Source organism: Peromyscus maniculatus, chromosome 16 (assembly GCF_049852395.1).
Source record: "Peromyscus maniculatus bairdii isolate BWxNUB_F1_BW_parent chromosome 16, HU_Pman_BW_mat_3.1, whole genome shotgun sequence".
NCBI lineage: Eukaryota > Metazoa > Chordata > Mammalia > Rodentia > Cricetidae > Peromyscus > Peromyscus maniculatus.
In genome coordinates, this window is record NC_134867.1 from 27,411,946 (window position 1) to 27,427,868 (window position 15,923).

At 34.1% G+C, this 15,923-nt stretch overlaps 1 protein-coding gene across 20 annotated transcripts in view; it reads right to left on the reverse strand.

Annotated features, from left to right (window-relative positions):
- Trdn (triadin) overlaps nt 1-15,923 on the reverse strand; it is a 373,213-nt gene that overhangs the window by 100,719 nt on the left and 256,571 nt on the right. For all 20 annotated transcript variants that reach the window (XM_076552516.1, XM_076552525.1, XM_076552513.1 and 17 more), the window contains one exon: nt 15,306-15,350. In XM_076552516.1, the coding sequence (XP_076408631.1) occupies nt 15,306-15,350 (45 nt within the window). The remainder of the gene's footprint in view (nt 1-15,305; nt 15,351-15,923) is intronic.

Genomic DNA, 15,923 nt, shown 5'->3' on the forward strand with positions numbered 1-15,923 from the left:
GTTGAAATGGAGGATTTCATCAATGAGACAGGATAGAATGATAAAGACATTTTAGAAGAACAAAGAACCCTGGGCTGGGCAGATTCATCAGTTAGACGTATGTTGGCATAAGTTATTTGTTATCAACATAATGCTGTAAAAGTGACACTGAGTGACTTGAAGGTCAACTCTGGGAAGGTCACGCAGTTTCCACATTGAAAAATCTAGTGACACCAGCTCTAAGAATTCCAGCTGAATACATTCAAGTTCTCACAACATATTAGAAAGCACAGGTAAAGATGGCCAGATACTGTCCTCACTTGAGCTCTTACCCAGCAGCTCGCACTCATTGTCAGCCAAAAGAGAGAAATCCCTGGCAAATACAGCAGTCAGAAATTCCACAGGACTTTAACCCAGCCTGACATTTAATTGCAATTATATTAGTTACCTCAGAGAAAATCATTTAGTTTATTCTTTCTGGATTAAATTCTAATTAAATCACAAACAAACCTAAATCTTCTACTAAAACAATTAAATTGTGTTCTCCACACACAGCTAGTGGATGCAAAAGTAGTTATCTGAGCAAAAAATAAATACTGCACCATGTCTCTTTTTACACATGGAAAGGATTTGCTAAATCTCCCTTAAAATTGAGAAAGGGGGGAGAATCCTTGCCAGTTTATTGTTAGCTGAGAAGAAATTTATTGGGCAGCAAATGCCATTTTAGCTGTGTAACTTGGGGTAAATACAGAAGATTTTTTTTGTTTTGTTTTGTTTTTGCCAAGAATATGAGAATAGTTCCTAAGTATACAGTAGAATAATATTCCAGTAACTGAGATCCAAGACACAGGAAAGAAACATCTTTAGAGATACAAAACTTTTGGAATGTATTATGTTTCCCATGTTAGCAAGATGCCATAAAACAGATAAGTCAGAAGACAGTTGAAGAAAACATTAACTGCAGCTTATATACAAGGATCATTGTAGTAAAGCAAATCCATTGATAAATGAAAACTGTTAATATAACCACTGTCATTTTTTTTAAATATCAACCACCTCCAGATCCTAATGGTTCTTCAAATAGATTAGCTTTACTTAGTGGACAAACTAATTACACAATAGTACAATAAGAGTTAAAAATAGTTTCCCTAATGATACATGCTGCATATATATATATATATATATATATATGAACTAGTGCCTCAAATTCTAGTGTTTTAGATACATGTCTCAAACATATTAATAGACCATACTGATATACCATCCATTTACTGGTAATAAGAACAGTTATTTAAAATTATATGTGCTATTGTATATTAAATATATAGACTGTGATCAAAATAACTGTACTGATCAAGATTTTAAAATGTATGTGATTAAAAATTATTCAGTTTGACCTAAAAATATTCAATTGCCATGAATCCAGGGATGCTTTATCGAGTCTGAACATGATTATAAGTAAATTGAAATTAGTGTTTCTTTTTCTTCTAACTCTAATCTTCAGAAGATCAAATTTATGTGTATAAATCATATTCCTTCTTTTAAGAATTTAATAAAAGGCTCATGGGAGAGACAAAAGACTGAAGACTATAAGGAATACCATAAGGGAGGAAAGGAACATTAGTATTCTTCCTGGTAAATTTATAACTTTTTTCAATCCCAAACAATAAGTATAGAAGTGTTTTTAAAGAAAACAGCAACCGTGAATAATTACTTTAATTTACTTTTCATTATTCATTGCCCCAAATAACCATTTTCAAAAAGAATGTTATGCACATATTCTTTGACCTCCCAAAATATGTTTTAAATATTTGAGAACCATTCAGTTAGAATTTTTTATTTGACTATATTCCCATCTTGGTGTTTTTGGTTAGTCTTAGAAACCCCTTTATATTTATTATAAATCTTTGTGTTTATGTTTTAAAAATAAGATTATGCAACCTCTATCTCTGAATAACAATTCAATTAAAACTCATAATAAACATTTGTTTTACAAAGTGCTCTCAGTCCTTGGAGACTGTGGTGATAAATTTGTCAGGACAACATAAACAAAGGAAATTATATTGGTGTCTGAAAGCTAAGTGACATAATTGGAGTGGGGAGACTTAGTGAATTCTCATATTGCCAACTATATAACAAATAGCAATCAGTTCAAACATGATATAAATGAACTTGAAAAGCTTTCTTCAAGCATTTTGTTTGTTCCATAAATGCTGGGCTGTACATGTACTTTAGAAATGCAACACATACTATGGTCTAATAATTCAAAACCATGATGGTTATGGGGCTTACTAAGGTATATATTGCCACCTTAAGTGAGAAAAAGTTTGGATCTCCTTGATGTTCTAATTCCTTTGACAGGCTCATTTTTTATTGAGATAGAGTTCTTCAAATCGCCTTAGATCAGAGACCTCTCCTGAAATCATCTGGCCTCCCATTTTATTTGTCTAAATTCTGAACCATATTTAATTACTTTGTTTTGAGGCTCTTCGCTTGTCTGCAGAGTAGAGTTTTCTTCACATGCTTAGTCTAGTGGTCATCACACCTTAACCAAAATGCCTATTGGAACTCTAGGAATTCATATGGGTGCATTTTAGTTCTCCTATGCCTAGCTCTTGCAGAAGTATAAGTAATATGTAATTATATACAAATAAAATCAGGACTTTTATTTTGTAAGGTTTTAGACTGCATTATTTTAACTTCTGTTTCAATATTTAGAGAATTAATTCCACTACAAAACATTGATTTTTTTTCAAGAAAATTTTATTGTGAAATTTTCTTCATATAATCATGATCATCTTCCAATATCAAGTCCCCATGTTGATAAATAATGTATTTAAATCACAAATGGTCTTAGCAGTTATTGTATCCTAAACTAAAGCTTTGCTTTCCTGGTTACATATATTGACATAAAATCGTTTACACTTCACATCTATGCACAATGACTTGAATGATATTAATATGATAGCTGAAGCTAAGAGATCATGTGTTCAGAAGCTTGTCCAAGCATACACCTAATGAAAAATAATGGCAATCCTGTTCTGCTCCATACCCTATCTTTTAATTACATGGTTTGCTTTCTTTGTGGCAAGTTTTTCAGTTCATTGTATATTCTAGACACTAATACAGTGTGATTTCTATTGCTAGCAAAGACTTGTTTCCCATTCTCTAGGCTAATTTTTCACTTAATCAATAGAGTTTTTTGCTGTACAGAATTCCTCGAGGTCCTGTTTCTTAATTATTGGTCTTATTTCCTGTGCTACAAAAGTCCTATTCAGGAAGTCAGTACCTGTAGATATGATTTGAAGTGTGTTACCTACTTTCTCTTCTAAAAGGTTCAGGGTATCAGGTCTTACGTTGAGTCCTTAAACCATCTGGGATTGAGTTTTGTACAGGGTGAGATACAAGAATTTAGTTTCCTTTGCCCAGTTATGGCTATCCTGTTTTCCTATCACTATTTCTTAAAGATGTCTTCTTTCCAATGTGCATTTGCGGCTTCTTTGTCAGAAATCATAAATTAGAAATGTGAACTTATAGCTGGGTCCTCAGTTATACTGTGCTGATGATTGCGACTTTTTTTTTTTTCAAGTACATTGCCATTTTATCATTGTATCTTTGGAGTATAATTTGAAATCAGGAATGGTGATACCCCAAGCAGAGGTTTTATTGTTCAAGATTGTTTTGACTATCTGAAGATTGTTGTGCTTCCCAGTGAGTTTTAAGATTGAGTTGAATCTCTTTGATGAATCAAGTTAGAATTTTCACGAGGATTGCATCGAATCTGCATATTGATTTTAATAGGTTAGCCATTTTCACGATGTTAGTCCTAGCAATCCCCAAGCACAGAAGTTCTGTTCATCTTCTTATTTCTTCCTCAGCTTCTCCCTTCAGTGTTTTAAGGTTTGAATCATTACAGGTCTTTCATTTCTTTGCTTACATTTATTTAGAAAGGTTTATGTTTCTTAGAGATTTTTATGAATGGGATTGTATTTCTTATTTCTTATTCAGTATGACTTTATTTGATAGGAAGACTACTGATTTTTGTGTGGTAGTGCTGTTTCCTGACACTTTGCTTAAGATGTTCCTCAGGTATAGTAGTATTCTGGCAGCCACAAGCAAACTAACAAAAAACAATAAACGGTAAGGAAATGGAAGTACAAACAAAAATTGTGGAGTCCCTTATAGGATGGTCAATTACTCTTGAGCATAAAGCCTGTCCTGGAGTGGTTGATATACCCATGGTCACCTGATACATCTATTGGAAATAACTGATTTTCCCTATACCAGCTGGTAGAAGTAACAGCCCAGTTGCTAACCTTTTCCTTAGTGTCTAGGTTTTCATTCATTCATTCATTTATTTAAAAATATAACAAAATGAAATATAATATGACAAAACAAAAACTATCAAATCGAAGTTGGACAAGACAACTACAAGGATAAGAAATAGTTTGAAAGATCAACCATCTGTTGGTCAATACACACCATTTCACAATTCTTTGACACATGTAACTTTTTAATGTTCCACATTGTTTCTAAAGAAATATATCCATTATTAATTTTTATTTCTCATCTGCTTTCATGATGAGAATTAAGACAAAATATACACTTTCTCATAACATCCAATGTCCTCCTTTTCCTTTTTCTTTTTTCCCCCTTTTATTGAAAATAGATTATTTTCTCATGTAATATATCCTGATTACCATTTCCCTACCTTCTACTTTTCCCATTGGATCCATTCTATTCCTGTTTCTCATTGGAAAAAATAGGCTTCTAAGAGATAATAATAAAATATAACTAAATAAAATATACTAAGATAAAGCAAAAACAATCATATTGATTTGTACAGAACAAACCATCAGAAGAAAAAGAACCTAATAGAACATACAAGAATCAGAGACCCACTCATTCGCACACTTGGGAATCCAATAAAAACACTAAACTGAAAGTCATAATCTATGAGCAGAGGACCCATTGTAGACCCATTCAGGCCCTATGTATGCAGCCTCAGCTTCTGTGAGTTCAAATAAACTTTGCTCATGTCAATTTAGAGGGCATTATTTTATTGCTGTCCTCCATCCCCTCTGGCTCTTACATTCTTCCCGCCTCCTCTTCATCCATCAGGTTTCCGTGATCTCCATGGGGAGAGATTTGATGGAAATACCCCCTTTAAAGCTGAGTATTCCCAGGTCTCTCACTTTCTGCACAATATCTGGCTATCTCTGTGTTTGTTCCCATCTGCTGCGGGAGGAAGTTTCTCTGAACATGGCTGAGCAAGACACTGGTCTATGAGTATAGCAGAATGTCATTAGGAGCATTTTATTGCTGCATTCTTTTAGTAGAACAATAGTATATTTGGTTTATCCCTAGGTCCATGGCCTATCTAGTTTCATGTTCTTGGCAATCCAAGTGGTGTTGAGTATGGGTTCCATCCTATACAGTGGGCCTCAGTTTAAACCAGTTATTGGTGGGTTAATCTACAAGTTTGTGCCACCATTGCCCAGCCTATCTTGTAGGCAGTACACCATTGCAGATGAAGGGTTTGTGGCTTGGTGTTTATGTTTCTATTTTGAGAGCACACAGAGTACTTTCTGTTATGAAAGACTTGGGAAAATAGAAGTGAAGGCTCTAGGTAGGCATCAGGTTGACATCTCCATGTTCAATGAGCTAAGTAGGTGTTGTCTTCTATAATGGGCTTTTGCTGTCAGTTTGTAGAGAGCAACCCATAAACTTGGCAATAGCCTGAGTTATGTAGGAATTCCTATGGAGCCCCTTTGACCAACAACTTAATTAGATGTAACCCAATCCCAGTACTGGATGCTTCATTTAATGACAAGAAATGGCCAGTTGAGAATCATTCTCCACCATTATTTGGCAATTTCATTTATATTGCCTTCATATATGTATATATTTTAGGAAGTTTCTACTGTATTAGGCCTCCATACTAATTCTCAAATGAACTTAATTTAGCTGTCTCTCCCTGTTTTCCTTCCCACCACCCCTTTCCGCACTCGATCCTGCCATTCCAGGTCCCCATTCATCCATAACTATCTGTTCTATTTCCCTTTCCCCAAAAGATCAATCTTTTTCCTTCTAGTCCATTAGTCTATACATGCCCTCTGTTTTTCTATGGATTACAGCTTGATTATCATTGACTTCACAGCTACTATCTTCATATAATTGAATACATACCATATTCCAAGTCTGGGAGAACTCATTCAGGGTGATTTTTTTCCTAGTTCCATCCACTTGCCTGCAAATTTCATGTTAATACTCTTTTGTGTAAATATACCACATTGTCTTTATTCATTCTTCTGTTGAGGGACATCTAGGTTGATTCTAAATTCTGGATATTAGGAATAGAGCAGCAATGAACATGGTTGAGCAAGTGTCTCTGTGGTAGGATGAAGCATCCCTTCTGTGTATAGCCAAGAGTGGTATAGCTGGATCTTGAGGTAGATCAGTTCCCATATTCCTGAGGTACCACCATGCTAATTTCCACAGTGGCTGTACATTTATGCACTCCTATCAGCAACGGAAGCGTGCCCCTCTTACTTCACATCCTGGCCATAATGAGCTGTCAATTGTTTTGTTCATTTTAGCCATTCTGACAGGTATAAGATGATATCTCAAAGTAGTTTTGATTTGTGTTTTCCTGAGGCTAAGGATGTTTACTATTTTTTAAAGTGATTCTTGGCCATTTGAGTTTCTTCTATAGAGAATTCCATTTAGATAAATATGCCATTTTTCTTCAGTAGATTACTTGTTTTCTTTTAATAAAGCTTCTTGTGTTATTTATATATTTTCAATGTTAGTCCTCTATCAGATGTGTAGTTGGTGAAAATCTTTTCCCATTCTGTAGGCTATTGTTTTGTCTGAACGATGGTGGCCTTGCCATTCAGAAGCTCCTCAGTTTCATGAAGTCCCATTTACTAATTGTTGATACTAGTACCTATGTTAATGGTGTTCTGCTCAGAAAGTTTTTTCCTATGCCAGTGAGTTCAAAGCATTTTCCACTTTCTCTTCTGTCAGGTTCAGCATATCTGGTGTTATGTTCAGGTCTTTTATCCATTTGGAGTTAATTTTTGGGAGAGTGATAAATATGGATCTGTTTTATTCTTCTACATGCAGCCATCTAGTTTAAACTGCAAACAGCATCATTTGTTGAAGATGCTTTTTTTTCCAGTGTATATTTCTACATTTTTATGAAAACTTTGTTATCCATGGATATGTGGATTCATGTCTGGGTCTTCAATTCAATTCCCTTGATCAACATGTCAGTTTGGCATACCAATACAGTTTCTATTATTATTCCTTTGTAGTACAACTTGAAATCAGAGTTGCTGATGCCTCCTACAGTTCTTTTATTATTTAGGATTATTTTAGCTATCCTAGAGTTTTTGTGTTTTCATATGAAAATGAAAATTGTCCTTTCAAGATCTGTGAAGAACTGTATTGGAATTTTGATGTGGATTGCAATGAATCTGTAGATTGCTTTTGGTAGGAAGGCCATTTATATTATATTGACCTTGCTGATCCAGGAGCATCTTTCCATCTGTTGACATTTTCTTCAATTTCTTTCTTAAAAGACTTAAAGTATTTGTCATACAAGTCTTTCAATTGTTTGGTTAGAGATACCCCTGTTGTGAAATCTGTTTCCATGATTTATTTCTCAGATAATTTTCATTTGTATATAGGAGGGCTACTGATATTTGTGTATCAATTTGAATTCAGATACTTTGCAGAATGTGTTTCTCAGCTGTAGGATTTCTCAGGAGAGTTTTTCAGGCCATTTATGAATACTATTATGTTCCAACTTTCTTTTTGTTCATGGTTTTAATTCAATTTAATTCAATAAAGTTTTAATAAAAGAACATGGTATATACAGAAGAACTGATAAAGAGTCATTATTGCCTTCCTGTCAACCATGTCAGCCACTAGTCATTATGTCACCACAGTCTTCTGCCTCCAGAGACAGTATTTTGTGGCATTTTTCATAATGTAATTAATAACATATAATTCATTGTATACATATGTATACATATATATTTATACATATATATATATATATATATATTATTACGTCTCCAAGACAACTTATGTCATGATTACTGAATCCCATGATTAAATTTATGTTTACAGAAATTTCATCTCATTCATTCAATATCCAATAGTATGCTTTGTTGATATCTTTTGAAATTTAATTGTAAACTAAATATATGCAAATATTTTAAATATTAGCATTTTTTAAAGATTGTTTCTAGAATTTTTCATTTTAAAAATTTTTTTCATGTGTGTATGTGTGGACATATGTATGTATGTATGTCTGGTGTATTTCTGGGGGTTGTGGATAGGTGTATGTTTGTGTATGTGTGTGTATCTGTGTGTGTGTGTGTGTGTGTGTGTGTGTGTGTGTGTGTGTGTGTGCATGTTTCATGGTGCATGTGCATAAGCCAGAGGACAACTTTTGGAAGTAGGTTGTCTCTTTCCATCTTTACATAGGTTGGGGGATAAAACTTAGATCCCCAGGCTTTCATAGCAAGCACCTCTATCCACCAAGTCATCTTGCTTACTCTATAATATTTTTCATTTTGAAATTTGAATGGGGCTACCTGGAAAACAGGACCCCAAGAAAGACACGAGGAGAGCCCAATGATGGAGAAATGGCTGAGATCTACATAAACAACCTGGACATGAGTGGGAGCAATGAAGGGTTGATATGAACATAGCTGAGCAAGTGCTCTTGTGGTATGATTGAGCATTTCTTGGGTATATGCCCAAGAGTGGTATAGCTGGATCTTGGGGTAGATTGATTCCCAATTTTCTAAGAAAGCGCCATGTTGATTTCCAAAGTGGTTGTACAAGCTTGCATTCCCACCAGCAGTGGAGGAGAGTTCCCCCAGTTCCACATCCTCTCCAGCATAAAGTGTCTTCAGTGGTTTTAATCTTAGCCATTCTGACAGGTGTAAGGTGGTATCTCAGAGTTGTTTTGATTTGCATTTCCATGATGATTAGGGATGTTGAGCAATTTCTTAAATGTCTTTCAAACATTTGAGTTTCTTCTGTTGAGAATTCTCTGTTTAGTTCTATAGCCCATTTCTTAATTGGACTGTTGGTCGTTTTGATGTCTAATTTCTTGAGTTCCTTATATATTCTGGATATCAGTCCTCTGTCAGATGTGGGGTTGGTGAAGATCTTTTCCCATTCTGTAGGCTCTTGCTTTGCCTTGTTGACAGTATCCTTTGCTCTACAAAAGCTTCTCAGTTTCAAGAGGTCCCATTGATTGATTGTTTGTCTCAGTGTCTGTGCTACTGGTGTTATATTTAGGAAGTGATCTCCTATGCCAATGCATTCAAGATTACTTCCTACTTTCTCTTCTAGCAGGTTCAGAGTATCTGGATTTATGTTGAGGTCCTTGATCCACTTGGACTTAAGTTTTGTGCACCGTGACAGATATGGATCTATTTGCAGCCTTCTACACGTTGATATCCAGTTATGCCAGCACCATTTGTTGAAGATGCTTTCTTTTTTCACTTGCTTGGTTAGTGTTACCCCAAGGTATTTTATGTCATTTGTGGCTATTGTAAAGGGTGATGTATCTCTGATTTTCTTCTCAGCTTCAAAGAGTATGCAAAGTGGAGATTTAGATATCTGAAACTTTTAATTCTCCATTATCGATGTGAAATACTTAATGATTCTTCATTCTAAATTCTACTGATGGTGATCAAAATGCTATTTGAGGAGAACAGTATGTGTGGGGAATTTTCCTTGTGATGAAAATGGAAAAAGAAACATCCACATGATGTCCGGGTATAGAAAATGGTCACAATGTATACCTGTTTGTTTTGATTAAAAGTTTCCTCAAATTCTATAATATACTCTCAAAAGAAATATGAAATGCTGTGTCATTAAATTAACAGGTCACATGAAAATTCCCTTCGTATTTATAACGAGATTTAACTGTGCAATAAGAAATGAATCATATTTGTATTTTTTTCACATTGAGACAAAGATTAGGGACTATAAGTGAAATAAAGACACACAATTGATACAAGAGTCTGTTACTTTTAGAACCTAAATCACTGAATCTTTTCAAGAAGCTAGTACCGAATGGAGGCAACATAGGATGCTTTGCTTGTATTTGTGTTTCCTGCCTTGATAACCAATGTACCCAGTTTAGTCCATCTACTTACCATCTCCTCCAACTTTCTTGTTACTGAGGTGCCTGGATGGTAGAAGTGGTGCCTTACAAAGACAAGGCTTGGAGGACGCCCTTGAGAAAATCTGACATGTGTACTGATATCTTTATGTTTTAGAAGAAAAGAATGGCATTAATGCATATTGTTATCATCACTTTCAAATGTCATCATAGACTCAGGTGGTCCATTTTCCAGGGAAAAAAATTGTCCTCAGTGTTGGATGTCAATGCAACCCATAAAAATTTGAATCACATGCGTTAAATGACGCCCAACAGATGGTGGTACTGAGGGAAAAAAAACAAGAATAAAAATACAAACTTCCTTGAGTAATGTGTTCTCCTGTGACATGTAGAATTTAGACTTGTTTACCAAAGTAATAATGGAGGGGGCAGTGGAAAATCAAGAAAGCTAGAATCAGAAAGGAATTTTCTATAGGTCATACAAATCAAATTTGGTAAAATTATTGTAAAAATATTAAATAAGGGTAAGGCAAAGTGAAATGTCTATATGAGCATGTAAAATGAACTGCTAAATATTCTGTTAAAATATGTTTTAAAAAAAGCATGGTGGGTTAATTTGCATGTATTGTATGGTGTTGTTTGTAGACCAGCTTCTCTCTTGAGTCAACCAAGTCCCCCTCATATGCCTTCCCAGCGCCGGGTCTGTTGTGGGCGCTCAATAAATATTAAACAATTGAAGTAAAACTATTTTCAAAGGTTTGAAATTCACAGGAACCAATCATATTGTTATTACCATTTAAAATTTATTGAGGGTCAACAACAAGACTTAATCAACATATGGAAATTTGTTATTTTATAATCACACATCACACAAATCATTAAATACAATTGGGTCGACTAAGCCCTTTAATTTTACTCCATTGACTTTTTAAAGATGAAATAACTGTGGTATACCAGGAAATATAAACACAGTCATTCAAATATGCAGGACTGTCTCAGGAAACCACTGCTCTCAGATATTTTTAACCATCTCAGAATAAGTCTACAGTAATTACACATCACAGATTCAAAAATGACCAGTGCATTCACAAAGATTGAGAATATCTACTGAGATAGAGGAACATAATGATTCACATACAATGTACTTGTTTTCCACTGGTTATCCTGACAAATTTAAAGGCTCTTACAATTATATGGGTAATATGGTTTACAGAATCACATCCAACCCAAAGAAAGACAGAAATCATTCACATGCATACAGATTAGGTTGCTTATGAGTGCTGAAACATTTCTAAATTTAAGGCAAAAGTGAACAACTTATTAGGAAATTAACTTTGATATGGTTTTGATGTATACTCTCATATTTTACCCTTCATAAAATGATCAGTAATTGTGCTCACATTCATGTTGTTGGTATTTGGAAACCAAATTCTGTTCATAAAGAATTGTCATGTTTCAAATTAACTGGGATGTAAAGTCATTTTATTTTCTAAGAGGATGGAATAAATATGTTATTACTCTTTTAAATTTACATTAAGGTACCAAAGTGTACATAAGCATTTAATATTATAAACTATGATTTTCATTGCAATCTTATAATATAAAGCAAGAGGCTTTCTAGACAAGGCCTCCCATAAAATAATAATATTCTGAAGTAAGAAATACTCCATTTAACAACTTTCTACCAGAGTATCAGAAATTTTTCATTTGAAAAAGTATTAGCTTTTTATTGTTCCCTAAATTTGTAAATGTGTTTTGAAAGCTAGGATAAGGTATACTTTATTGAACTTGGTACATGACTTTGCATAATTAAACAATTATTTAACTTTCTCTTCCCTTTTGCCTTATTAAGTTCACATTAACATACTTATAATTAATAAATAACAATTTCCATATATTTGTCCTTATGATTGTTCATCACACAGAAATTCTTAAGAATAAGAACCAACTATAAATATATAAGAACTGATAGAGTTGATGAATAAGAATTCATCTTCCTCAATTAGTTCTACTTTTAAATTGATATGGTAAAGATTTAATCTAACTTCTTAAATATTGCCTACTCTCTCGGTGAGAACCTTGACTTATAGAATAATCTTTTAGTTTTACAGTGTCTTGGGCTCAAGTTGTTGATCTGGGTCAGCTAATACTTCTTTCTTGACATTTTCTCTGTGTTTGCAATCAACCAACAAATACTGAGCACACAGTTGGAAGGCCATAGTGATAGGCTCTTAGAACAAATCCTAAACAAGACCTCAATAATGTCATGAATCAGAGGGGATGACAAAAATGGTGACTATTTTCCCCACCTTGCCTTTGTTGCAGAAAACTTACTCTAACCCTACTATTGAGACCCCAAATAATTGTCTTGTCTGTCCTCTTCCTGTACCTCACTATGCTTCTTTAGAGTGGCTTCTCCTCTCCATCAGCTAGTACTAAGAAAAATGCATCAGTCATTTCCTTCAGAAGGAGAAAAAATGAAAGACAAAGAAGGGGGATTTAAGATTGCAGGTCTATTTTGAAAAAAAGAACACAAAAACATCTACTTTTGATAAATTAAATATCAACAAATGAGCAGTTTTTAGTAACAAGCACTACATCATTGAATCACAATGCACTCTCTTAAGACACGGTGTATGAAATGTAATGATGCATCGCTTCATGGCAGCACATATGTGACATTTTTAACTTTGCCGCACTGGTTCCTCTCATAAGCACAGCCCTATCAGTTGTGGAAGACGTTTATTGAGAGCTATTCTGATATGTCTAAATACATCCGTGTGTGTGTGTGTGTGTGTGTGTGTGTGTGTGTGTGTGTGTGTTCCTAATTAAATGGCTTTTAAAATTAAGGATGTACAAAATCTTAATCCTCAAATCTATGATCTAGCCAACTTTAGATCTGCACGAGAAAAATAAAAATAACATAATGCACTATAAACTAAAAATAAAATAGCTTTTTTTTTTTTAGTTCTGTAGCTCTCAGTCCTCCTAGTCTCCCCTTTCTTATATGTGATGATGTCTCTTTTTCTAAATTAGGTTCATGAGTAATTAATTCTACCTATTCCAAAAATGCATTCCCATAATGTAAAGTGGGCTGGAGTTAACATATTCATGCATAGTTGGGATGCACCTACACCCAGCAGATCAATGTGCACAAGATTCAGTGCACACAGCACATTGAAACCTGACAAGAGTTATACAAATCATGATGTTTTCCCTAGGAAGCCCACAAGTTAAAACTTACATGAATAAAAAGGTATCTTTGATGATATTTGATTGTTCTCAATGCATTATAAACTTCATTTATATAATGGATATTTTTTAAGTTAACTAAAACTGTGTTGTAGAGAAATGAAAACATAGTTCCAAAACACCAGTTTAAGATTAAATATTAGAATCCTATCATGAAACACATAGATCAGAGTTAGGTGTTTTTCACATGCAAACTCTCTGCTTTACTCATATCTATTTTTCTCATCAACTATTTGACATAAATGTACCACCACCCACAAAAATGGCAATGTGTTTAAATATACGATTTTCTGTTATGTTTGTAGTTTAAAATGTGAGAGGCCATTCTCACACATTTAAAACTGAAATGTTTACAATTATTACAAAAATAATTGTCTTTGTTTTATGTAAGCCTATAATCCTAAGCTTTCATAAGATAAAATATAATTTTAATAAAATTATGATAAATATAATCTGGAATAGTAAGTTCACATCCTAATGAGCCATTGCCAGCATCAGGAAACATCAATGAGTGAAGAAAAGTAGCACTGTCAGAAGCAAACAGGCAGTGTTCCTATCAATCATGTTAGGCACCACTCATTATTACCATGCTCTCCATTACTAGTCAGTCTACTTTTACCATGCTGTAGTGATTTACAGCATCCAGCTAGGTGTGGATGCTGTTTAACGGTGCAGTGTCTGCTCAGCATGTTTAAGGCCTTAAAGTCAATCCTGAATACAAAAATATGTAAGAAAGAAAAAGAAAAATAAGAAGTAAAACAAGCTATGATAAGTCATTGCTATGACTAGAGAACAGAAAACCATGATGCTCAGTGGATTAAAGTGTGCTTTGATAATTTAACAAAACTGTTTCATGAGAAAAAAAGACCTAAGGAAGTATATATTTATATATGTGATTTAGGAATTTATAATTTGTTACATCCTTTATACATATGATTTCTTATTTGAGCTACACAATATCTTGTCAGAAAAGTGGCTTGGGAACGACTGTCTTCATTTTGAGTAAGAAATTTGCACACAGAAAGCCACATAAATGAACAAGCCAAAGCACGAGCCTGTGCTTTGTATTTCAGACACTAACGTAGGCGCTTTCACCCAGACAAAGCTGCCTCAAATAGTGCACTGACACCTAAAATTGTTGGTGGTATCCAGAAGCCAAAATAAATGGAAAAACTTTATCAATATAATTATCATGCTATTTTCTCTGTAAAAGTCTCTAAATCTTTTCACTTAGTTGAGCTGCAGGAATAAGCACAATATTGCTCTCAATGTTTAAATGACAGTGCTCAGAAGCATTTTTAAAGCATATGCTGGAGTGATATTGTAGTATAGCTACATTAAACCACATATATATATATATACATATATATATGGTTATATACATATATATTTATGACTTTATGATGTATAATATTAAATTTTCAGGCCTTTTGGATGAATCAACAAGCGAAGTCATCACATAAACTATAATAACTTTTGCTGCCATTTGCCCCAGGGTGTTAACTTTAACAAATTATTTTTAAAGTAATATAAATTATTTTTCATAAATAGGGAAAAATCATGTTTATCCTTTAATCTGTGAGGTGGTTTTGAACGAAAAACCAAGCAGAAAGTGTCTACTCGTTACCCAGCTCATTTTCTCATTATCAATCCCTCTCAGCATCTCTGCTGGTGTAATAAAGCAGTAGGTACAGGTTTCCTGTTCTGAATTTATACTCAAAGCTTGATACACAAAAGAAAGACAAGGCCAGATAATCGCCTCCCATTCTCCTGTCCAGAAAAACATGCAGGGACATTGCTATGGAGCAAGAGATTTAAAGGTTATTGTCTTCCACCTGTCTGAATCCAGTGTTTTCCTCCTCGTGTTGTTTTCTTTCTAAAGAAGATAATGTCAACCTGCTTCACTTTTTTTTTTTACCTTGCTCCACTGTCTTGGATTTCTCTTCTTTCTTTCCGTGCACGGCTGCAAAGCAAAGATAAGGTTTAAATAAGAATTCCAGCCTGAAATGTTTATTCTGCACATAAAAGCATTTGGGAATGCATTCAATACCAAATATTGCTTCTAAACAAGCTCTTCTCTAATGCTTTTAAAATATTTCTCATCTCTCTATAATGCGATTGAAATCTGTTTTAAATCTAATCTTAAGGAATTAGAACCAAAAAAGAGAAGCAATAATCCCTTCAGTCTCCAGGCTGATTCTTCCACACTCTTTTCTACTTTATTCCTTTATGCTGTGTTTTTATAAACAAGCTACAAAGAAATGCACTTGACGGTACTATGATTAATTGACTTACATTCCAGTTTATTGCTGGAGTCACAGTATCTTACAAATGTCAACCAGATGCACCTTAAAATTCAAACTTAGTATGTCTTCATGAACTTCAAGGACAGTGCCGTCACGCTTGAGAAACATTTAAATATTAAACAAACCCATCCCACATCATAAGTAGCCAAAAGTGATAGTAAAATCTTTTAAAGTGCTATATCCTCAGATTCATGGTTTCTCTAAGATTTATTACTCTTAGTTGAAGATTT